This window comes from Sphaerodactylus townsendi, linkage group LG03 (genome assembly GCF_021028975.2).
Source record: "Sphaerodactylus townsendi isolate TG3544 linkage group LG03, MPM_Stown_v2.3, whole genome shotgun sequence".
NCBI classification, from domain to species: Eukaryota; Metazoa; Chordata; class Lepidosauria; order Squamata; family Sphaerodactylidae; genus Sphaerodactylus; species Sphaerodactylus townsendi.
Window position 1 is genome coordinate 31,756,134 of NC_059427.1, and position 24,156 is coordinate 31,780,289.

The 24,156-nt window shown below is 47.2% G+C and overlaps 1 protein-coding gene across 1 annotated transcript in view; it reads left to right on the forward strand.

The window, feature by feature from the left end:
- The window catches only part of SLC25A26 (solute carrier family 25 member 26), a 132,996-nt gene extending 109,170 nt beyond the window's left edge, over positions 1 to 23,826 (forward strand). The window contains exons 7-10 of the mRNA XM_048491712.1: positions 6,921 to 6,945; positions 10,152 to 10,216; positions 14,516 to 14,589; positions 22,970 to 23,826. Coding sequence (XP_048347669.1) covers positions 6,921 to 6,945; positions 10,152 to 10,216; positions 14,516 to 14,589; positions 22,970 to 23,066 — 261 coding nt within the window. The 3' untranslated portion in view covers positions 23,067 to 23,826. The remainder of the gene's footprint in view (positions 1 to 6,920; positions 6,946 to 10,151; positions 10,217 to 14,515; positions 14,590 to 22,969) is intronic.
- The last annotated feature ends 330 nt before the right edge of the window (positions 23,827 to 24,156 follow it).

Sequence of the window (24,156 nt, forward strand, 5' to 3'; positions counted from 1 at the left end):
CCCCCCCCCCCCCCACCCCCCCCCCCCCCCACCCCCCCCCCCCCCCACCCCCCCCCCCCCCCACCCCCCCCCCCCCCCACCCCCCCCCCCCCCCACCCCCCCCCCCCCCCACCCCCCCCCCCCCCCACCCCCCCCCCCCCCCACCCCCCCCCCCCCCCACCCCCCCCCCCCCCCACCCCCCCCCCCCCCCACCCCCCCCCCCCCCCACCCCCCCCCCCCCCCACCCCCCCCCCCCCCCACCCCCCCCCCCCCCCACCCCCCCCCCCCCCCACCCCCCCCCCCCCCCACCCCCCCCCCCCCCCACCCCCCCCCCCCCCCACCCCCCCCCCCCCCCACCCCCCCCCCCCCCCACCCCCCCCCCCCCCCACCCCCCCCCCCCCCCACCCCCCCCCCCCCCCACCCCCCCCCCCCCCCACCCCCCCCCCCCCCCACCCCCCCCCCCCCCCACCCCCCCCCCCCCCCACCCCCCCCCCCCCCCACCCCCCCCCCCCCCCACCCCCCCCCCCCCCCACCCCCCCCCCCCCCCACCCCCCCCCCCCCCCACCCCCCCCCCCCCCCACCCCCCCCCCCCCCCACCCCCCCCCCCCCCCACCCCCCCCCCCCCCCACCCCCCCCCCCCCCCACCCCCCCCCCCCCCCACCCCCCCCCCCCCCCACCCCCCCCCCCCCCCACCCCCCCCCCCCCCCACCCCCCCCCCCCCCCACCCCCCCCCCCCCCCACCCCCCCCCCCCCCCACCCCCCCCCCCCCCCACCCCCCCCCCCCCCCACCCCCCCCCCCCCCCACCCCCCCCCCCCCCCACCCCCCCCCCCCCCCACCCCCCCCCCCCCCCACCCCCCCCCCCCCCCACCCCCCCCCCCCCCCACCCCCCCCCCCCCCCACCCCAGATCAGGGGTAGGGAACCTGCGGCTCTCCAGATGTTCAGGAACTACATTTCCCATCAGCCCCTACCAGCATGGCCAATTGGCCATGCTGACAGAGGCTGATGGGAATTGTAGTTCCTGAACATCTGGAGAGCCGCAGGTTCCCTACCCCTGAGCTAGATAGAAGCCTGTAGTAAAAAAACCAGACTGGTGGTTCATATTGAGATGTGAAATTCTGCCTCCACCGGCCCACCTAATGCTTCTGTGTTGCCCTTCCTTCCCTTCAGGTTCCTATCCATTCTCTTTTTTGCACGTTTTCTTCCGTCAGGTACAGTGGAACCTTGGTTTTCGTTGGTAATCCATCCGAAAAGAATCGATGAAAACCGAAACCAATGAAAACCGAGGCAAACTTTTCTGTAGGAACCAGTGTAAATCCAATTAAGCCGTTCTAGGCACTCCAAAAAACATTCCAAAAACACATTTTTGGGTGAATAAACATAGTGTTTAATGCTGAAAACAGTAACAAACAATAACACTAGGATCAGCTTCAGAGCCAGTGGACCAATGTCGCACCAGAAAGCTGTCCAAAGAGGTCTGTTTCTGACGCCTCTTTAAGATTTGTCTGAAATGGGGCAAGACATTGTAATTAAACAAGTAGCAGACACAGTCTGCAACAGCTTTGTCTGGGTGATTTTTCTCCACAAACCCCTGCATCTTACTGCAAATCAATGAAAACCGAGGCAAATCGATGAAAACCGAGACAGATTTTTCACTGAAAAAAACGATGAAAACCGAAGGCAATGAAAACCGAGGTTCCACTGTAATTGGCATTGCCACTAGAGAAGCAACCATTATAATCAGTCTCCATAGCTCTAACTGGAAATCCCATTGGCAGAGACCTTATGCTTAGGAATCCTAGATACTGGGGACAAATCGGTCAAAGCTGTCCCCTTCATGCATTTCATGTGGCAAATGTCTGGCTGCCACAGGCAACAAAATGCTGTCATAGACGCACTTCATCTGATGCGAATTCCCGTGGGGAGCCGAGCTAGTTTTTTGCAGCAAACCAGAAGAGTCATGTAGAACCGTCATACATCATTTCATGCATCTGACAATGTGGACTGAAGGCCATGTGTGCTGACCTGAGCCAGTGAGCCAATTCTTCTGTTTACTTTCTAAAGGAAGTCAGGATATAGTATAAGTGTATGTTACTAACTGTGCAATCCGAAACAGAGTTACCCCAGTTTAAGCCCACTGAAATCAGTGGCTTCTACTGGAGTAACTCTGTTCTGGATTGCACTGAAAGAGTTGCTCTGTTTGGCCCAAGGCTGTTGGACTGTGTGGATTATTAATATGATCAGTCCTGACATTTATTATATCACACCAGATTTGCAGCATTATTTTGAAATATCTTGTCGAAAGCTGTTGCCTTTCACAGTCCGTCCTACCTACAAAGCCATGGGCCTTTGTTAATCAGAGACATGTTGAAGAGGCAGAGATCTTTTGGAAATGAACATTGTGAGCAATTAGATCCTAGCGATGACTTTTTTTTCTGCAATAAACCTGGATAGTTGCTTTGGTTTCCTTTCTGATCTAATTAGCCCTGATGGGTTTACGATGCTGCCTTTGAGAGACTCCTTGCCCATACAAGGTATAAAGGCAGTGATGAAATCTGCCGTTAGAACTGACTCTTCACAGATGCTCAAGATAGTTCCAAACCTAAATTGGTTAAATAATTGCAGATGAAATGCCCAGCCGCCAGGTTTCTGACTCTTGGTGGCTCGTCCTTTTATAGATCCCTTAAGAACATATTAAAGCTATTCTTATGGACCACACAAGCCTTAGACCTGACCTGTGAGCTAATACAAATGGGAACAATCTCAAATCCCAATGGCTCTGGTTCTTGGAATTTCACAAGGTGATGTGAATGCCTTTCAATGGCACAAGGCAGTAATGGGGGGTGGGGTCACAGTTCCCCTGTCAGTGCACCAACAAGAAGATGGACAGATTAAGAGGGAAAGCACCTTTTAAGCTTCTAAGTGTAGGTGCTGTGTGGTTTCTGGGCTGTATGGCCGTGTTCTAGCAGCATTCTCTCCTGATGTTTCGCCTGCATCAATAGCTGGCATCTTCAGAGGATCTGATAGTAGGAAAGGAAAGCAAGTGGAGTACATATACCTGTGAGTAACAATTAAGATAGCAAGGTCAATAGGTGAGGGCATCTGAATAGAAGTAGCCTGGCCTTTGTTCCCTTTGATTGTATATTGTCTATAGTCATCCTGTGTTTGTGAGTTCACAACTTTCCTTTCCTACTATCAGATCCTCTGAAGATGTCAGCCACAGAGGCAGGCGAAATGTCAGGAGAGAATGCTGCTAGATCACGGCCACACAGCCCGGAAACCACGCAGCACCCCAGTGATTCCAGCCGTGAAAGCCTTCGACAGTACTTTTAAGTGTAGTTCCACATTGAACTTGGTCAATGGAAAAGTAGCATTTTCTTATATATCAGCAACTAAATATCGGTTTGTGTGTGTGTGCGCGCGTGTGTGTGCATGTTCCATTTTATGATTGGATGAAAAGCTTGCATGTAGTTCTTCTCAGTCTAGATAACTAATGGTAGGAATGAGAATTAGGCATGAGGAGAAAATGCTGCCATGGGGACACCCGTAGTACAAGTGTATGAGAAGCTGTCATGGGGAAGTATGACATTTTAAGTAGTCAAATCACATCAAAAACCTTTAATGGCATTTTATTTTAAGTAGTCTTTATTTTTATTTATTTATTTCACTGACACCCTGCCGGCGTTCCCAGTGGGGAGGTAAAATGGCTTATATCATTCTCCTCTCCTCCAGCATAGTGAACCAGATGTGTTTCCGCACTCTTAGGCCATTTCCGCCAAGACGTTTATTATCATGCTCTGGGGACGGGAAATACGCCGTCCCCAGGGAGCCATTCGCACAGGCGGCGCTGCTGCAACTAATTCGCTGCGCCGACTCCGACTCCTGCTCCCTCTCTCCCAGGGCGGGCGTCTGTCACTCTGAAAAACAACCCTTTAAAGGGTTGTTCTTCCTTCAACAGCGTGTTCCCGGCGGCTCGGTGCGAACAGCACCGCCGGGAACATGCTGTTTCCCTTCCCCGTCCGACTCAATCTTGTCTCCTCGCTGTCAGCCTCTGCTGGCCATCGAAGCCCCGCCCACGCTGTCCTCCGACCCCTGGAGGTGAGGGCATCTTGCTGGTGTGGAGGCGCCCTTACGGCCGTGCAGAAACGGCCTTACATTCCTGCTGGGTGACCTTGGGCTAGTCACAGTTCTTTGGAACTCTCTCAGCCCCACCTGCCTCACAAGGTGTCTGTTGCAGGGAGAGGAAGGGAAAGGAGCTTGTAAGCCAGCTTGAGTCGCCTTACAGGAGAGAACGGTGGGATATAAATCCAAACTCTTATTTTCTTTTTCTTCCACGTGAGGTAGGTTAGGCTGAGAGCATGTGACTTGCCCATGGTTGCCGAGCAACCTTCCATGGCAGAGTGGGGATACAAACCTGGCTCTCCCAGATCCCTAGTTTGACACTCTAACCACTACCTAACACTGCCTGTCAGTGTCCTGTATTCTACTACACTCAGCAAAGTTTGAAGCCTTCCTTTGGCCTATGGAGCCTTCATCATACTTAAGTGTTTTTTCCTCAGATAGAAATGCCTGAAGGAAAGCTTCCCACTTAGTGAGTGCAGTGGTAGGATACAGGCCATTGATTTTTGTGTCATCTGTGAAAATGAACTTAGTGTGTGATGATTCTGGGCAGTTTTCTGGGCTGTGCGGCTGTGATCTGGTAGTTTTTGCTCCTGTTGTTTCGCCTGCATCTATGGCTGGCATCTTCAGAGGAATGTCACGGTAAGATGTGTTTCTCTCTGCGGCACAGCGTGGAACAAAAACTACCAGACCATGGCCACACAGCCTAGAAGACCTACAACAACCAGTCGATTCTGGCAGTGAAAGCCTTTGACAATACACTTTCCTATCTATCTGTCCATCTCAGTTTTGCTTAATATCTATTTCAGCAGCAGTCAGGCATTTTCCTGAGGACCAACTTCATTTCATCCCCTCAATTAAAAGTGGAGAAAATGGAGTAGCTCTTGCATGGATGTGGTGCTGTTATCCTTGTGCTGCATCCATCCACAGAATTTTTGTGCCCATGGTTGGAATGTTTCCCATCTTTTCCTCCATTGTGTGCTTTGGGTTCAGTTGAAAAACTTGCAAAAGACATTGATGGAACAGATCTGTTTCTTCCAGTCGTCCTGAGACTCCTTTCTGAGGGCGGAAAGAGACTTGCAAACAAAAGGCCACTCAGACTGGCAGGTAGCAGCAAAGAGGAGGAGTCTTCTCCCTCATCTGAGAGGGCCTTGTGTCATTGGAGACTGAGGAGGCAAGTTAACCTGATCGTACCAATTTAGACCTGCAAGTCACCTGCAAGTCTTAAAGATACACAGATGTGAGGGACTCACTTGGAATCCTGTAGCCTTTCAGTTAATATAAGGGGTATAGGATTGCACTGTTGGTCTGCCCCTCAAGTTTCTCATAACTTCTTCATTTTATGTATTCCTATCACGTATGGAATTTTGTATTTCAGGAGTACACCTGTGAGACATGTCCGCCCATCTGCTTCAACGGCACAATTTAGACAATTCTTGTTCCTTTTCTGTCTCTTTTGTGCAGACGTCATAGCTCAGAATGAAGGTTCTATAGACATAGATTCACCTCAGCTACGCCGAGGGAACTGAGGTAGTGTAGTCTCTGGTCTCTCAAGACGGGCATTCATCTATCATATGAGTTAAGTGTTTGCAGCACTTCTTGATGATTTCTGCACAGAAATAAAATCAGTACGTCCTTAACACTGGGAGAACGTTTGACACTGTTGCCGTTTTCTTGGGCCAAAGCTGGAACTGTCGAAACAAACCCTCTCATTTTTCTTCTGAAATCATCCTTGGCTCTGTTTGGTTGAGAATATTGGTGAATCCCTAGACGGGACTAGGTACGTTAGCACGCTTGTACTTTCTGGTTTCTTATTGGGCAACAAAATGTTTTAATTGACGGAACAGAAACTATACCTCATGGACAATCTGTTCATCAGCTACTCAGTATCTAGAGAATCCATAACATCGGAGCTCCCTGATTTAAGAGCAATGAACCACATAGTATATGTTTACTCCATTAGCAACATTTCATTGTTTTGTATAATTCACTCTACCTGTCTAAGGGTTAAGCTTTGAAAAGCTAAGACAATCAAGGGACCTTTTCAGGTTTATTCAGAGCCATTGGGGTGTGTGTGTGTGTGTGTGTGTCTGATTTTCAATCACTTCCAGATTTAAATATCTCTCCCTCGCCTACACTTTGGAAAAAAAACAAGCTTTCTATATTCCATAAAACAGGGAGGAAAAGTCAACTATTTATAGATACTTCCCAAGACAATGAGCTGGGCTGAACCTTTTGGAACATGTACCTCTGATCTTGGCTCTTGATTTGCTATGTACTCAGTAGAAGGGAACTTTCTTTTTAACCTCTCGTTGCTTTTCCTTTCTTTTATTCAGCATAGTGTTTGATAGCTGTTGCATCTTTGAACAGCTGTAGCTGGGTAAGAGCAGCAAATTGCTCCAAAGACCCTAGCATACAATTAAGCATTCTTTCGTACGAAAGAGGTGGTAGGATTGCTGTGGGTGAAATGGATATACCTTTCCACCTCTTTCAACATACATGCTGTTCTTCCAAACCATCATGGTTATTCAGTATCTATTTAGGCTTATGGAAAAAATCTCGTGAGAGTTTGGACAAGTCTTGATGTAATAGTTCTGTAATCACAGGTTGCTTCTTGGGGTGTGGCTCCCATATCTATAGAAACTTTGCATCCAGGTCGGTCATCAGCGCAACCTGCTAATTATATGTTGCTGTCCCTGAAAACTGTTCAGAAGTTTCAGCTGATGTAAATTGTGGCAACCTATATCTTCACTGGTGGTGAGCTGCCAGGAACATATATGAGATGGGTGTTCCCTGGGAAAGCCTTTCAGCTCAGAGACAGAGTGCTGGCAGAGTACCTCATGTGCAGGTTGAAGGTTCAGTCCTTGACATCTCCACCTGAGAGGCTATTGGGTAGTTGGGGCTAAGAGAGAACTTTCTTTCTGAGGCTCTGGGAAGCTGATATCAGTCTGAGGAAACGACACTGACAATGGCCTGACTCTGTGTAAGCCAGCGTGGTGTAGAGGTTAAGAGCAGTGGATTCTAATATGGAGAACTGGGTTTAATTCCCCGCTCCTCTATATGAGCAGTGCCTGTGGTGCAGGGGGACTGCTGCTCAGCTCCTTGGCCTTTGGCCTGAGGAATCTCACAAGGCTCCATCTTTTCCCCTTTTGTTCCTTAACATCTACATGAAACTGGTGGGTGAGGGCATCTGGAGATTTGGGCTGGGTTGTCACCAATATGTGGATAACACCAGTGGTGGGATCCAAAAATTTTAGTAACAGGTTCCCATGGGGGTGGGATTCAAACTGTGGCGTAGCGCCAATGGGGCTGGGCGGGGCATTACGGGGGCATGGCCGGGCATTTTGGGGGTGGGGCATTCCTAGGCGGGGCTGTGGCAAGAACGCAGCCGCTGCGCCGGTCCTTGGGCGGGAAACGAATGCACACAGGCGCAGGCTGCCACACACGCCGGTGCACCTCCTGCTAGACTGCTTCAAGTTCTGCGTGCTACTGCTGAGGAGGAGGAGGGGCGTAACTAAGGCAAAAATCACGTGGCAAAATCACCAATTAGTAACCTCTCCTGGCACACACAAATAATTAGTAACCTCCTCTCAGGAACCTGTGAGAACCTGCTGGGTCCCACCTCTGGATGACACTCAAACTCAGTTTTCCTGCTGATCTCAGGGAGGCTGTGGAAACCCTACACCAATGCCTGAAGGCAGCTCCTTCAACTGGTTTGCCAGCTACAACCTTTCCTGGACAGAAAAAAGCTTGCCACAATTGTAGATGCCCTGGTTAGTTCTAGACTAGATTACTACAATGCAGTCTTCATGGGACTACCCTTGAGAAATGTTCAGAATTGGGGCAGAATGTTGGAGCCAGAATGTTGATTTGAGTGGGCTATAAGGACCATATTACTTCAGCTACACTACCTCCCAGTCTGTTTCCAGGCACAATTCAAGGTTCTAGTCTTGACCTTTAAAGTCCTACATAGTTTGAGACCAACATACCTGAAGGACCACCTGCTTCTTTATGAACTGATCCGATCTCTGAAGCCATCTTCAGAGCCCCTGCTTCAGGTACGCCTGCCTTCTGAGATTAGGTGGGTGGAAACCTGGAAAAGGGCCTTCTCAGTTGTGGCACCAAAACTCGGGAACTCTTTCTCCAGGGAGACTCCTCAGTACCCATGGATTAAGACTTTTCCGTTTTGTTTGGTGTTCCTTCAGTTACCCTTTCTTCCTGCTTATGGTTTTAATTTTAATTTTTATATGTTTGTATGTATTTTAACTCCGGTTTTAATAGCTGTAGTGCTTTTTGCTAGTTTTAATGGTTTTTAAGATGTGTTTCTATTATGTGTGCTTTAATTCGTTAGCCACCTTCCTAGGGTAGAAAGAAGGGGCATAAGTTTTATTTCAAAAATGTAAGTAAAAAATAAAATATTTATGTTGTTATTATTTTAATGTGTCTGGGGAGGAAACACCTCTCTCCCATGGCCCACTCAACACTGGAACTCAAAGCAAAACAGGATCAGTACCAAAAAAAGTACCTGTGGGGAGGGGTGACTTTACTGTGCAACCACGAAGCTCTTAGACATAGATAACTCATGACTGTCCAGATGTTCATGAACTATAATTCCCATCAGTCCCTCCCAGCATGAGCATTGGTTATACTGGCAAGGGCTGATGGGAATTGTAGTTCACGAACATCTGGAGGGCCACGAGTTTGACACCTGTAGATTACTCTAACTCACAAGATTGTTGTGAGGGCAAAGCAGGCAGGAGAGAACCATGTATGTCTTCCTACCTTCTTTGGAAATGTGGCAGAAAAATATAATCAGTAAGCCACCTTGTTTGAATTGCAAGAAAGGCAGAGCTTCAAAGTGTTTTAAACAGTCCACTGGCGGTTTGTTGTCAAGTATCAGTTGCAAAGAACAATAGGCTTATTTGGGGGGATTTATTTTGGGAATGACGGCCTCGAGGGGTATTTATGCTCAACTGGTTGCAAGTGGAGGCCTTCCTTGTAAGCACACTGAATCTCTAGCAATTCTCTCTTCAACTGACACACAGCCTGCTGAATTCCCTTCACATTTACATACTCTGCCTGTTGCTGAGTGAATCAGAGGCCCTAATCCCATATTGTCTTGGAAGTGAGCTAGAGGAGCTCACAGATTCTTCCTTTAAAGCCACTGGGCAGCAGAAGAGGCAAGAGGTGGGAGAGATGCTGTTGTGGACAGCAATGTCCACTGTCCCATGACCGGTGTAGCATTTTGGGTGGCGATGGTGCTAAATCTCTGCTGCTAAGAGGGAAGTCCCTTTGACTGCCCCCGGTGTAGGCTCTTCTCCTTCCCCGGAACTTTGCACCTCCTCCAGAGGGGTCTGACAGGAGGGAGCGGGGAGAAATCATTGCGTCATTCCTCACTTTTGGAGTGAACACCATGTGTGTTGTCCAATCCGTTTGTGCCAAGTTCATTTGAAACACCCTGAGACCTGCCTTCAGACCTCCCCTGGCTATCCCAGTCTGTGGAAGGCTGCCATATCTTCCTCATTTGCCAAAATGCCTTTGCAGTTCACTGCTTACCCTTATCTGCTGTGCTGTAGCTGATGTTTGCGTTTGTGTTTCTGTGAACAGACAGGAGGGGGCTGACGGGGCAAGCTTCATCAGCTTAGCTGTGAGGGGAGGGGAATTGGAGCTACTGCAGCCCACTCCTTGTTTTTGGGGTGCAAACTTATGTAAAGGATGCAGAGTCTGAACTGGGGGGGGGGGAGTTGGGTAGTGGGCCTGGGAGGTCAGAAGTGAACTGTTTGTTATGAGGTGATCTCAGGATGGGCACAGAACGAGGTCTGGAGACAGTGGGAACGGTCCGATGCCATTTTCTCCCCCTCCCTGGATTACTGCAACCCAACAGAGCCAGGCTGTGGCTCTCAGGCAACTCTGGCCAGGTTCTGAAGTGAGAAACAAGCTGCAGGCATTAATAATGAAGTGGTTTTGGCAGCGGCTGTGGGAACTATGGGGCCATGCAGCATGCATATTTAACAAACAAAGTCTCGCTTGTGTTTGGCATTTTTATACGCTCAGGTGGATTCGCAGCTGCAGTCACCACCCCTCTGGATGTAGCCAAGACGAGAATTATGCTGGCAAAGGTAAGAGGGGGAAGAACAGTGCGGGCCTGATTGATGGCTTGGCGAGTAAAGCGTGCTAGCACTTTGCCTGGTATCGGCAGCACTGAGTTTGGCACCTTCTGTTGGACTCTTCCTCTTACTGGGCTTGTAACGCTGGTCCCGCCGTCTCTGGCTTTTCTTAGAACTTCTAGTGGTTTTCTTTCAATCGCTTGTTTTCTCCTCCCCGAGGAGAATTTGATCTAGAATTGATTTAACAATTTAAATTCATATCCTGCTGCATTCTGGCTGCTGGGAGTCAGTAACCATTGATCTTCTTCATTCTAATATGAAGCAGCAGTGGTGTAGGCAGCAGTGGCGTAGGAGGTTAAGAGCTCGTGTATCTAATCTGGAGGAACCGGGTTTGATTCCGAGCTCCGCCGCCTGAGCTGTGGAGGCTTATCTGGGGAATTCAGATTAGCCTGTGCACTCCCACACACGCCAGCTGGGTGACCTTGGGCTAGTCACAGTTCTTCTGAGCTCTCTCAGCCCCACCTACCTCACAGGGTGTTTGTTGTGAGGGGGGAAGGGCAAGGAGATTGTAAGCCCCTTTGAGTCTCCCGCAGGAGAGAAAGGGGGGATATAAATCCAAACTCCTCCTCCTCCTCCTCCTCCTCCTCCTCCTCTTCTTCTTCTTCTTCTTCTTTCTTCTTCTTCTTCTTCTTCTTCTAATAGCAGTACACTAGGACAAAACAATGTTGTTCCCATTTTTCAGGTGAGAAGCTGGTTTTGAGTGATTACAGTGGGCCTAAAGCCCTCCAGGGTTAACAACATAACAGCCCTGCGGGGTAAGAACAGTGGTCCCAATGGTCAAGAATCATATTTCACACAGCGATTGCCCTAGAAAGCCCACAGCAAAGGAACAGAAGCTGTGTAGATCGGAGTCCCCAACCTTTTTGAGCCTGTAGGCAGCCTTAGAATTCTGACATAACAAAATGGCTGTTATAAAAATGGCTGCCTCAGGAAGTGGAGCCAGTCACAAAATGGCTGCTGCAGTTTACCTTCAGTCACACAGTGAAGGTTCTTGTGCTGTGGTGGCAGCTGCTGCCAAAGCAGCATTTTTAAAAAATCTGCACAGCAAATCAAATCCCCAATGACCACACAAAAGGCTTGCTGGGCAAAAGGCCCACCTGGTCATACCCACTTTCTAAAAACATGTGGCGGGCACCAGGAAACTTGTTGGCAGGTGCCATGTTGGAGATCCTGGATGTAGATCATATTCAGCCACCAGTGCACCCAGTGGCTATCTTTCATGAATCTCCTTTTGAAGTCATGTAAGCTAGTGACCATTGCCTCACGCAGAATGTTCTACAGGTTAATCACACTTTATGTGAAGGTGGGCAGAAGGTGACTCACAAGTAATCGAACTTTCCCAACAATTAAAAGTAGCTCTCCGTCACTCCTGTAATGATGCCTTGATCACGTTTTCAGTTCCCCTTGTAAAAATATCACTTCAGGTTCTCTTATCCTTTTCTTACATGAGGAGGAGGCACATACACAGACTTTGGCTTTGAATCAGGAACAATGGAACCAGCACCCTTTTCCCTTCCACCTCCCCGGTTTCTTCACATGCATACCCCTTGATCTGGGCAAGAAAAGAGTGGGCTGTTGACTCTCTTTCCCTGCTATTTGCCTCTTCTAGGGGAAAAAAATAGAAATAATTATACCTTTTCCTTTGCAATGGAAGCTACAGTTTGGGGGAGTGGTGGTTTGCTTTGGGAAAAGAGCATTGGAAAGATTTTCCCATTTGAGCATTGTGACCAGCATGGTGTATTGGTGAAGAGCAGCAGTCTCTAATGTGGAGAACTGGGTTTGATTCCCCACTTCTCCGCATGAAGCCTGCTGGATGACCTTGGACCAGTCACAGTTCTCTCAGAACTCTCTCAGCCTGTGAGGAGGGAGACAGTGGCAAACCATCTCAGAATATCCCCCGCCTTGAAAACCATGGGGCTGCCACAATTCAGTTGCGACTTGATGGCGCAAACACATCACCTTCCAAACCATATAATTTCCAAGGCTCTTGTGAGGTGGAGGGGAATACTTATTTCTGGAAACATTACATTTGTTCTTCATTGGTATGAAGAATATTTCTGTCTCTTATCTTGAATCTACTGGCCAAGCATATCATTTGGTTCTTGTTTTGTATTCTAGTGTTTTGGAAGAGGGAGAATTGGAACACTGGAGTTTAAAAAATGGCAGAAAGGCAGGCACATACTTTATTCAGTAAATGATTCTAAACAGTTATGGGAGCTGGGCTGAACCACATCATGAAAAAGTATAATTCATTTATTAACATATTCTTAAACTTGTTTTTCAAGGTAAAGAATTAACACAGTGGCTAACACGTAATTTACATTAGTGCAAATATAAGCCAGTCAGACTGCAAAGCTAAAACCAGTTACCACAATCAGAATCATTTAACATCACAACAGATGTTGACATCAGGAAGAAAGGAAGAAGAAGAATGGGAACTGAATCAGCCAGGCCACAAGACATGTGAAACTGTCCGACCCTGCTTTTGATTTTAATGATGCCAAATAACTCATAGACCTTTTAAACACGTTTGTTCTCTTTGGGCCAATGGTACATTATCTTCAGGTCAGATTCTCAGTTGCATACACTTTCCCCCTGTTCCTGAACTGACCACGCCGCAGATGAACAAATCCCTGTGATTTCCAAAAGCAGGGAAAGTGACCCATCTTAACCAATATCCAATAGTGTATGGCGGGTAAGTTTCAAAACACAAAGATATGTCCCACTAACACACACACAAGATTGCTTTTGGGGAAACGTGGAATGAAGCAGCGGAACTTGTTTTAGACGCTTAGACGGAGAGAAGAAAGAAGCCTTCTATTCGGATGGCCTCCAAGACTTGTGCCTAATTGGAATTTTGTTATGAACAATTGAGTTGTTTTGGTTTCAAGGTCCAAGGAGAGGAGGAAGCTAATATAACTAGACTACATAAACTGATGAGTTAAGGGTTAACACCCCCAACCTCTACATTCTTAATGGTTTCTTGTATGTTTGTATATTTATTTGTATGTCTTAATTGTATGTTATGAGTAAGAGTTGTACGTTTGGTAACAAGTTATTTGTTATGTGTTAGAATTAGGCAATAGTTAATAGTGGTAGTCTGGTAGGTATAGTGACAAGTGGATGTTTAGAAATCACGCTAGCACAATAAAAGCACTGTGCTCTTTATATTGAAGCTTGTGTATTAGCGAGCTATATCTTTGTGTTTTGGAAAGTGGCCCATTTTCCCTGCCTCTGTAGGGAAAGCGAGGAGATGGCCATGCGTTACTCTCTCTTTGGATCTTCTCGCTCCTCCCCGCCTCCCCATCCTTGTTCCACCATTTTACATCAATCAAAAGGGCTTTTTATTTTAAAAAAATAATGTTTAGGAGTCTATGAATGGAGCAAATGGAGAACCTTGCTAGTAAAATAACACTGGAAAAAGTAAATGTTTAAAAAAGAGGCAGCGTGGAATGGAAACAAGGAAGTGGTGGACAGGCAGTAGTCCCACAAGTTTTACCTTTACACTGCACAGCAATCTGAAGGGCTCCCCCCCTAAACAATGCTAGTGATGATCTACCACTAGAGCATAGGTGTCAAACTAGCGGCCCTCCAGATGTTATGGACTACAGTTCCCATCATCCCCTGCCAGCATCATGGGAACTGTAGTCCATAACATCTGGAGGGCCGCTAGTTTGACACATGTGCACTAGAGCGACGGACCCTCTGTAGCCCAGCGAAACTACGTTAGATCAAAAGTGGGGAACAAAAGAAGGTGCCAAAAAGGGGGTTGGGAGGAAGCAAGCAAGGCAGCAGCAAACAGGCAAAATAGTGGATCAGCTTGGCTGAACTGAGGACCCTTGGCAGCAGTGTAATCCAATCAAAATGGAAAACCGCTAGGAAACCCCACTGCGAAGCACACCACCGCACCACGAACCTAAGTGCACAAAGGACCTCAGACTGAATGCTTCCTTGCTGAGTGTTGTGCCAGCCTGGATATGATTTTCCCGAGTAGTTTGATGGTGGACTTTCAACAGCATAATAAAGAGAACAGTTGTGGGCCTACAGCTCCGTGGTAGAGGATATGCTTGCTTGCATACGTAATCAAGTTCAGTCTCTTGACATTAAAGGATCTCAGGGGGCAGAGCTGCTTAAGACCTCTGCTTAAGACAAGAGCGGTATTGTCCGAGAATAGACGGTAGTGGGGTCAAATTCATCAGTGATCCGACTCAGAAAGAAGCAAATTCATACGCTCCTCTTCTTCCGTTACAGACTGGCTCTAGGAATGCAACTGGGAATGTGCTACCGGCTCTGTGTGGAGTGTGGAGGACGCAAGGGATACCTGGGTAAGAGTCAGTGGAAAGGGAAAGGATTCTAAAGAAGAATGTGTGGGCCTGTTTATTTGCATTTTTAAAAACTACACTGCTTAATGAAGATTGTAGCAAGGGCCAATGCAGTATAGTGGGTAGAGTGTCAGATGAGAACTGCGTTTTCAACCCGGAGCCTCGCTAGGTAACTTTGGGCCAGCTTCCGTCTCTCAGTCTAACCTACTGGACAGGGTTGTGCTAACCAAAGAGGAAGGAGGAAGAACCCAATACAGCTCCTTCAAGAAGGCAGGATAAATGTAATCATAAAAAATTAATAGCAATGTAGGATAGACTACGCACATTGAAGTATGAAGGAGCAGCTGTGGCGTAGTGGTTAAGAGCAGGCGTACTTTGATCTGGAAGAACCAGGTTTGATTCCCTGCTCTGCCGCTTGAGCTGTGGAGGCTTATCTGGGGAATTCAGATTAGCCTGTGCACTCCCACACACGCCAGCTGGGTGACCTTGGGCTAGTCACAGTTCTTCTGAGCTCTCTCAGCCCCACCCACCTCACAGGGTGTTTGTTGTGAGGGGGGAAGGGAAAGGAGTTTGTAAGCCCCTTTGAGTCTCTTACAGGAGAGAAAGGGGGATATAAATCCAACTCTTCTTTCTTTCTTTCTTTCTTTCTTTCTTTCTTTCTTTCTTTCTTTCTTTCTTTCTTTCTTTCTTTCTTTCTTTCTTTGCAAAGAATTCACTGACCGAATTGCTTGATTTTTTTAAAAAAAAAAACTCAGTAGGTTGGAGGCAGGGAGGAGAATCAGTAATTTTTGCTACCATATGCTGATGATTGTTTGAATGGGGTCATCTTGAAAATTCAGTACATTCGTCACTTCCACATTGTGGCTTTCTGCATCATGGTTTTGGCTTATCGCGAGTCAGCACTAGACCCCGCACTCCAACACGAGCACCCCCCATGGTGGACCCTGGTACCACAAGGGGGGTTGCTGATGAAGAGCCCCACCCCACATCTGCCACTGCCAATGCTGCTGTCTGCCACCTCTGGAGCACATCCAGAGCAGAGGTGGGATTCAGGGGGTTCCGAAGGTTCAGTAGAACCTGTTGTTAAAATTCAAAATATCACTTTTTAAATAAAAATATTAAAATATTATAAAATACTTAAAATATTTTTATTAAGTATTAATATTTTTAATACATAAATTAAAAAAGAAATATTAAAAATATATTTTTAATACTTTTTAACAGTCATTATTTGAATCCCACCACCATCGGAACCTGTTGTTAAAATGTTTGAATCCCACCACTGACAGAGAAGCCGAATACCCACCACTGTCTACAGCAGGGGTAGGGAACCTTTAACACTCAAAGAGCCATTTGGACCCGTTTTCCACGGGAAAAGAAAACACTTGGAGCCGCAAATAATTTTTGACATTTAAAATAAAGATAACACTGTATATATTGGGGTTTTTTTACCTTTTACTCCGCTCATTCTGAGAAGCGCATGGATGCGCCCGCCCTGCTGCCTGCAGGGCGGGCAAGGATGAAGCTGGTGGCTCGGCCTCGCTGGCCGCCGGGAAAGCACCCGCCCCGCTCCAACGGGGCGGGCGAGAGGGGAAGCCCATGGCGTGGCCCAGCCGACCATGGGCAGTTGGTGCGCCTGCCCTGATGCCTGCAGGGCGGGCAAGGATGGGGCCGGCGGCTCGGCTCGTGGAGCCGCAGTGCAAGGGCAAAAGAGCAACATGCGGCTCTTGAGCCGCAGGTTCCCTACCCCTGGTCTACAGGCCACCAGAAAAACCTGCAGCCCCGCCACTCCCACCTGGAGACAGCTGTCTTGTTAAAAAAAAAAAAGGTTAGATGGTTTTCCACATTGCAGGGGGTGTCATGTCCCTAACCCTGGTGATATGGAAGGGTCAACTATATTGACCAAAGAAAGGCAGATCTGTGTCTCTGGAGTACTAATAGTGTTGTGTGGGTTTCAGGTTTCTCGCTTGAGTTAAAAAAACAGGCCTTTAGCTGAGTCCTATAATGATGCTGTGCCATTGTGTACTGCAAAAGTTCTACAACCCGTGTTTCTTGTATATATTGAAAGGAAGAGTCTTATAAGGATGTGGGATGGTCTTGCTAGCAGGAACTACTACATTAGTCTGGTAGAATCCATTATTTTTTCATGTTTGGGTTAGCCAATTTGGAATGATAGATTTACAGAAATACAAGGCTCATATTTTTGAAGTTACTTGTTGTCTAGGAGAAGGTGATGGGCAAGACCAGACTCTGTCATGGACCCTGGAGAATCACTTCCACTCAGTAGCGATAATACTTATATAGACTTGAAATAAGGCAACTTCATATCTGTGTACTCTGTGCGTATTTTGCAGAAATGCACATGTTTCTTTTAGAATGGGCCATTGTGGAAATATACTTTGCTTTAGTTATTTAGTTGATTTACTTCAATGGTAGCCCACCTTTCTCCCCAGTGGAAACTCAAAGTGATCTATGTTGTTCTCTGGTCTTCCAGTTTATCTTCAGAACAACCCTATGAGTTAGGTTAAACCAGTGGTGGCGAACCTTTGGCACTCCAGATGTTTTGGACTACAATTCCCATCAGCCCCTGCCAGCATGGCCAATTGGCCATGTTGGCAGGGGCTGATGGGAATTGTAGTCCATAACATCTGGAGTGCCAAAGGTTCGCCACCGCGGGGTTAGACTGAGAGTCTTAATCAGTCAAGTGACTGCCATGGAAGCTTGTTGGGTGACCTTGGGCCAGTTGGTGGTTTGAACCTGAGCCTAGGACTTTCTGGTCATTGACTGGATTTTGTGGTGATAGTGGTTTATAAGGCTTAATAGGTTTAGGAGTCTTCCAGTCAGTGTCAAGCAGAGAGAGATCTGGGTGTAGAAGAGGGGTGGTAAGGTAAGGGAAAGGCTTAGCTAAGCAGAGGAAATTTTGTGGGTTTGTCCCGAATTTGGCAAATTCTGTATTGAGTGATGGGACCATTCCATCTGCCTTGATGGAGGTGCCCGTGAGACCCTTTCTTAAGAAGATCCAGGAGGGTTAAATAGTTATTGGCCAGTAATAGATATCCATTTGTGCCTGATGTTCTAGCAAGTGATGACTGTACAACTCTAAGACGGTAAAACGGTGTATCTGGATCCATTTCAGTTTGGTTCCACATCTAGTTTGGGGCCCGAAATAGTTATTCTGGCTAACAACCTTTTCTGGAAAAAAGATGACGGTTGTACCTCTAGGTAGCCTTCTTTGCCGTTGGCCATGGCATGTTTCTGGACTGATTAGCTGCAGTAGATATTAGAGGAACTGTTCTCTGGTGGTCCATTCCTGTGTTTCTGAAATATCCATTTGCAGTGGCTGCACCAGACCATTGTGGTTTATTCCTGCCACAACCTGAACAACTTTGTAAAGAATTTTACTTGTGTGTGACCTACAGAAATATCATCTTACGCTGAACTTGTGTGCGATCATCTGGGATATTGGTGGCATTTGCCAACCATCTTCAAGTCATGGTTCCTTGAATCTCAGGCTTGGTGTTGGCCTCAGACCAAAATATTAAGATGATGTATTGCTCTGTTCTCAGTCTTCACCCCAAATTGTGCCCTGGAAGGGGGAGGGGGTTCAGGCCCAAGACCTCCTTTGCTTGTCTTGGATAAGTCTCTGGCTTGGATTTGTGCCCCACAGGCTGCTCATGTTGTACCTGTTCTCTTAATTGTCAATGTGATGGCTTTTTGAGGACTGCTAGATAGGCCTTTCAGTGAACTTTCCACTATTATAGTCCTTGGTCACCATTCATAGTAATGACATCCACTGCAAGATAAGATTCTAGGAAGTTATTTGCATGCATTTCTATGTTGCCACTGCTGAGCCCAGGGCAGCTTCTGAGTGGCTCCATTCTGCTCTGGTAAGTGCTTTGTCTGAGCATGCACACCAACACCAATGTATTTGAGGGGGATTTCAGCCCCCATATTTTTTTTGTTGATTTCATATTTTTCTGCACACATGGGGAGTCCCCCCAGATTTGCAGAAAATCTGTTCAGTGCCAGCGTGGCCCCATTCCACAGATTTAGGTGTCCCCATATAGGGTCACACATTTCTGTTAGATATATAAATTGATACCATTATGATCCAGCTCCGCATGTTTGCAGTTATACCCATCTTGCCAGGCTTCAGAGATATAGTTGTGTCATTTTAACACTTTTGACGGTTCCCTGCTTTTCCCTGCTTTCTCTGCCAAATGCCAAAAGCACAAAGCTATGAGACAAAGGAGAGGAATGCCCAAGTATCCAAAGACTGTAACCAAGGCTCTTGCCAAAACAATTGCTAGGAATTAAAGTATAGGAAGTTCCCCGTGATCTTAATGCATTTCATTCAGTTTAACTGAAGAATTTTGGGACTTCGCCAGAACTGGAGTCAGGATTCTGGCTGAGATTGATAATGAAACTGACCTGTTAATGGTTGCAGTCCTAAACTCACCTGGAAATAAATGACACTGAAATCAATGGGAATTCACAGCAAATATGGTTAGAAACTGGTTAGTTGTATGAATCAAACTTTATATTACAGGCGAGATTTGTGATTAGGTCCCAATAATTTCTTAATTATGGGGGGAGCCACCTGTGGGGAGGATGGGGTTTGTGTCAGGGCTGTGGAGTTATTCCTTACTCCTTCCCCTAGTTCTATTTCCTAGATGTAAATTACCTTCCAGATTTGTATCTAATGTGTGGGCCATGGTAGGGGGAAAATGCAGCCTTACTACTGCTGGAATGAGGTGATTCCTGTTCAGGAAATAGCATGGAAATAGCATGGAGATGTGGAACAGGTTAATACTTCACTCCATGCTTAGTGTAATCCAAATCTGGGTTCCTCTATGGCTGTTGGGTATACTGTCCTGTCCTGTGCTGTGACAGTGAACTCGTGACGGAAGAGTTACAATTCTTTTTCAAAGGAACCAAATGGAGAATTGAATGCTAAATTGCTGAATTAGAATCATCAACAAATTTGAGATAATGTACCCTGCCTCCAGGGCTTATTAATCATAAGTGTATGTCTTGTCACTTACCCATGTTATATCCCTTCAACTGTACTGTTGTAGCTTCCTGTTTTGTCTGCTTATCTCAATCCATCCTACTCTAGATTTTATAACGACAGTTGGGAGTATCTTGCACCCATTCTTATGAACTGATTACAGTTCAGCTTGGATCTTGTTATGATCTGGCATCTCTTGGTAACATTCCTCCTAAACTCACCTTTCTGTTTTCTGTATACAAGCCTGACGGGTTTGCACTCCAATGCATCTGATGAAGTTATTCCCTGGCTCACAAAAGCTTATGCGAGAAGAAACATTGTTGGTCTTTTAAGTGCCATTGGGTTTCTCTTTTAATTTGTGACTGAAGGAAGCCATGGCCAAGTAGAACCTTGGTGGTCCAGCTTCATTGGATACTGGTTTAATTTGTGGTCAGTGTATGAGAGAACTTAGTCATCCTTAGTCAGTGGAAGTGATGGACAGATGCCAGTTAGAGGTTATGGTCTTTATCCAGCGGGTTGTCTCAGCCAACCCTAAAGGAAGAAGACTGCATTTCTGTGGAGAACAATGGTATTCTGCCACAAGATCTGCCCATGGAATGTTCTGTCAGTACATGCCTTGTAACAAATTGCTTGGCTTTAGAGCTATAATTACTGTAATAGAGCGAATTGCCGTCTAGAGAAACCATAAAACATTTCCATCTGCCTGCCGTGGCCCTGAAGGGAAGATCATTGCAGCAGGCAGGGAGTGCAGCGTAGACTGTTACCAAGCTCAAAACCTGGCTTAGTCTAATGAGAAAGAGAGAGAATTCATCCATGCCCATTACAGACTTTACAATCAGGTGTCATGCAGCTGGAATTGGGGGAAACTTTCCCTACATCTGGGAGAGTACGGTATCATCTAGATGGGCTTCAAATCACACCTTTTTATTTTAGAGATCCATTCACAAACTTTTCTGCAGACATATCCGCAAGAAAGCCAGGCAGGAGTCTTAATTACAAAGCTTGGGATGGGAAAATTAATTATCTTCATTTGTATCCCATCTTTCTCCACATTGGGGCCCCAAAGTAGACAACATATTATTCTCACAACAATCCTGTAAGGTATGTAAGGATGACAATGTTTGGCTGGCCCAAGGCTACCCAGCAAGCTTCTGTGTCCAAGTGAGAACTCGAATGTGGCTATCCTAGATCCTAATCTGACACTAACCACTACACCCTGCTATCTCTCAAGAGTATGTGGGAGGGAGTTGCTGTTGTGACTGTTTCTGCAAGACTGAGGTAGAGGTGGCCTGGAGAGCCATTTCTCTCCCCCTTTTAATTAATTAATTAATTAAAATCAATTTATTCCACCCACTCCACAAGGGCTGCACCCGCTGGCTCATTGAGACCTGTAGATTTAATTAAAATATTTGTATTCTGCTTTTATTATCATTGAAATGCTTTACCATTGCCTCAAAGTGTGAAATCATGGCTGGGTATTTTGTTTATTATTATATCCAAAATGTATATTTTTGCATGTTTTCCATACAGGCCATCTTATCCAACTCCTTGCTCAATGCAGGATCAGTCTAAATCCGCCTGACAAATGTCCATCTCTCCCTGCCCCCCGCTGGTTTCCCATGCAAACCAGGGAGGGGGAGTTTCCCCCCATTTTTCCTGCTCCACTGGAGCACCAAAAATAGGGAAATAACCAGTGGTAGGATTCAAATAATTTAACAACCGGTTCCGAAAGGACTCAGTGGAGGGATTACAATTAGCTCTCTGAACTAGACAACAAATTAGCTACCGGTTCTACTGAATAGGGGCGAATAGGCTGAATCCCACCACTGAAAATAACCCCTCCCTCTGACATCTGGAGCTGTTTCAGCATTGAAAAATGGCTTGGAATTTTTCAGCGTGGGAAAAGGGCTCCCGCCTCTTTTCCCGACCCACGCAGTATCCTAAGCTAGTTTGGGCTCTCCTTTATTTTGTAAATGCCATTGCCCCAGTGGTGGGATCCAAAAATTTTACTAGTGCAACAGGTTCCCATGGTGGTGGGATTCAAATTGTGGCGTAGCGCCAATGGGGCTGGGCGGGGCACGATGGGGGCATGGCCGGGCATTCTGGGTGGCAAGTGGTGCATTCCTGGGCGGGCTGCTGTGGCAAGAGACAGCCAGCCACTTGGCCAGTCGCTTGAAGGCAGGAAATGGAATGCCTGCGCCAGGCGCCATGGGCTGCCATCGCACTGGGTGCACCTCCTGCTTCCAGAGCTGCTTCAAGTTCTGCATGTCACTACTGCTGAGAGGAGGGGCGTAACTAAGGCAAAAATCACGTGGCAAAATCACCAATTAGTAACCCCCTCTCGGCACACACAAATAATTAGTAACCTACTCTCGGGAACCTGTGAGAACCTGCTGGATCCCACCTCTACATTGCCCCTAGTTGCTTTGTGGCTGCAGGGAACCCAAGCTGGGTGCAGATTTCCTGGACCCAACTCATTAATAACCCAATCATGTAGATTGGGGCCTCACAGAAACTGGGAGGAAATTTAGCAACCTCTGTTTTCACCGCCAGGAAGGCCTTCGTCCGTGGGTTGTACTTGAAGTACCTCCACCCTAAACAGTCAGGCCTTTGAAGATCAATATTTGATTTGCATTCAGAAACAAAGTGAAACCGGGTGTATAGACAGGGTAAGCTCAAATTGCTGAAACTGTATTAGCAAGTCATCAGATGTTGGGTCAGTTTTTCCCCCAGACTTTTTCAAAAACTGGCCTGCATCGACTGCACTGTCTATCTAGTACAGGGGTAGGGAACCTGCGGCTCTCCAGATGTTCAGGAACTACAATTCCCATCAGCCCCTACCAGCATGGCCAATTGGCCATGCTGGTTGATCAGTGCCAGTTCCACTGAGCTGGCAGAAAGCTGCGATTCTGTTCTTAGGGAGTGAGGGCCTATAAGGCTCTCCAGATGTTCAGACTACAATTCCCAAAAAATATTCCAGCATGGCCATTGGCCATGCTGAGAAAGTTCTATTATCTGAGAAAATCATCCGGAGCCCTCTCCTTCCCCTGAGGATTGCAGCAGCATCCAAGGTGTGGTTCTTCCCTTCTCAATTTATTCTCCAGATAATAATTTGAGGTAGGTCAGGTGGCGGGCAAGCAAGAGGTGTGGCCACAATGGGGATTTGAGCCCCAGCCTCACAATTCCTGGCCCAACACTAACCACTGGCGTGACAGTCATCCAGTCTGGGAGTTATCACATTATTATAATGATATCGAGATTTTGGATGGGATACAATCTTGTGTATTCTGTTGAACAAAGCGAGCCTGCCTTTGGCTACAGCTTTCTAAAAGAGGTGAAATAATGCTTTCTTTATTCTCTTGCGCTTTTCAGGCTGTTTGCAGGCGTTGTCCCTCGGATGTCGGCCATCAGTCTTGGAGGCTTTATCTTCCTTGGGACGTATGACAAGATGCGCTATTTGCTCTTGTGAGCTGGCCCTGAGGCTGAAGCCGAACCACTGAGGAGCTGTATATTTTTCCCTCCCTAAGAAAACACACATTCATGAAGATCCTCTTTTGCTTTCCCACCGTTTCCCCCACCCTTCCCGTGCTGGCCTCCTGTGGCTCAGCAGCTGTTCAACAGCCTGGACTCTATTCTCACTATTTACAAAAAGAAAGAAAAGAAACCCTTAATTCCATTTCCCCTAATATAAAATTTCCCTGTATGGAAACCCCTGTGCTAGCAGTGAGCTCATTGGGACGAGTGTGCCAAGAAAGGTAATATTTGGGGGCAAACAGTCCCAATTTATGGGATCCAGCTTTGTGCCTGAAAGGCATTATTATTAGAACTCATTGAGGGAGGAGGATGTAGAAGCAAGAAGGATGCAGCGGGAGCAGCGTGGCTGCGCCGAGAAGAATTTCCCTTTTATTTGGTGACAACTCGATAGTGGCGCTCAGGAAGACTGTATACAACTGCCGGCCTGCTCTGCTCCAAAAGAACAAAAACAAAAGCCAGACAGAAGATATGGTCGCTCTTCCTCTCTCTCGAACTAAGAAAAGGGGGAAAGGCCGTTCGTTTCTTGTCTAAATCCTGTTTGGAAAGTTTAAACCACTGTTCCTACCTGCAGGTGCATAGCAAGCATTTTTGCTTGGATAAGCAAGACTGCCTTTTTTAATTAGACTCAGATTTCTCCAGTAAAAGTACAATGTTGTATTATTTTACTGTCTAACAATGTTGCCTATGAAAAAGAACCAAGCCTAGCTTTCTTTTCTTTCCACCCCTCGCCTCTAAAGCAGCACCAAAAAAAAAAAAATCACAGAACATGAAAAAGGCGATTGTGGCGGGCGAGCGGGGAACGGATTAAGTGGCAGCAGGTTCATCTGCTACTTGATGACTTAGGGGGACGTTCACAACCTTGTTGTAGTCGAGCAGCAGAAAGAAAGTTCGGTGTGGACTGCTGCGGAGGATGGGTGGTGCAGTTTTCTGTCAATGCCCACAAATGTCAAACAGCCAGTTGTCGGGGGGTGGTGGTGGTGGAAGGGATATCATGGCACAGCTGACATATGCCAGCCTTGGAGGGT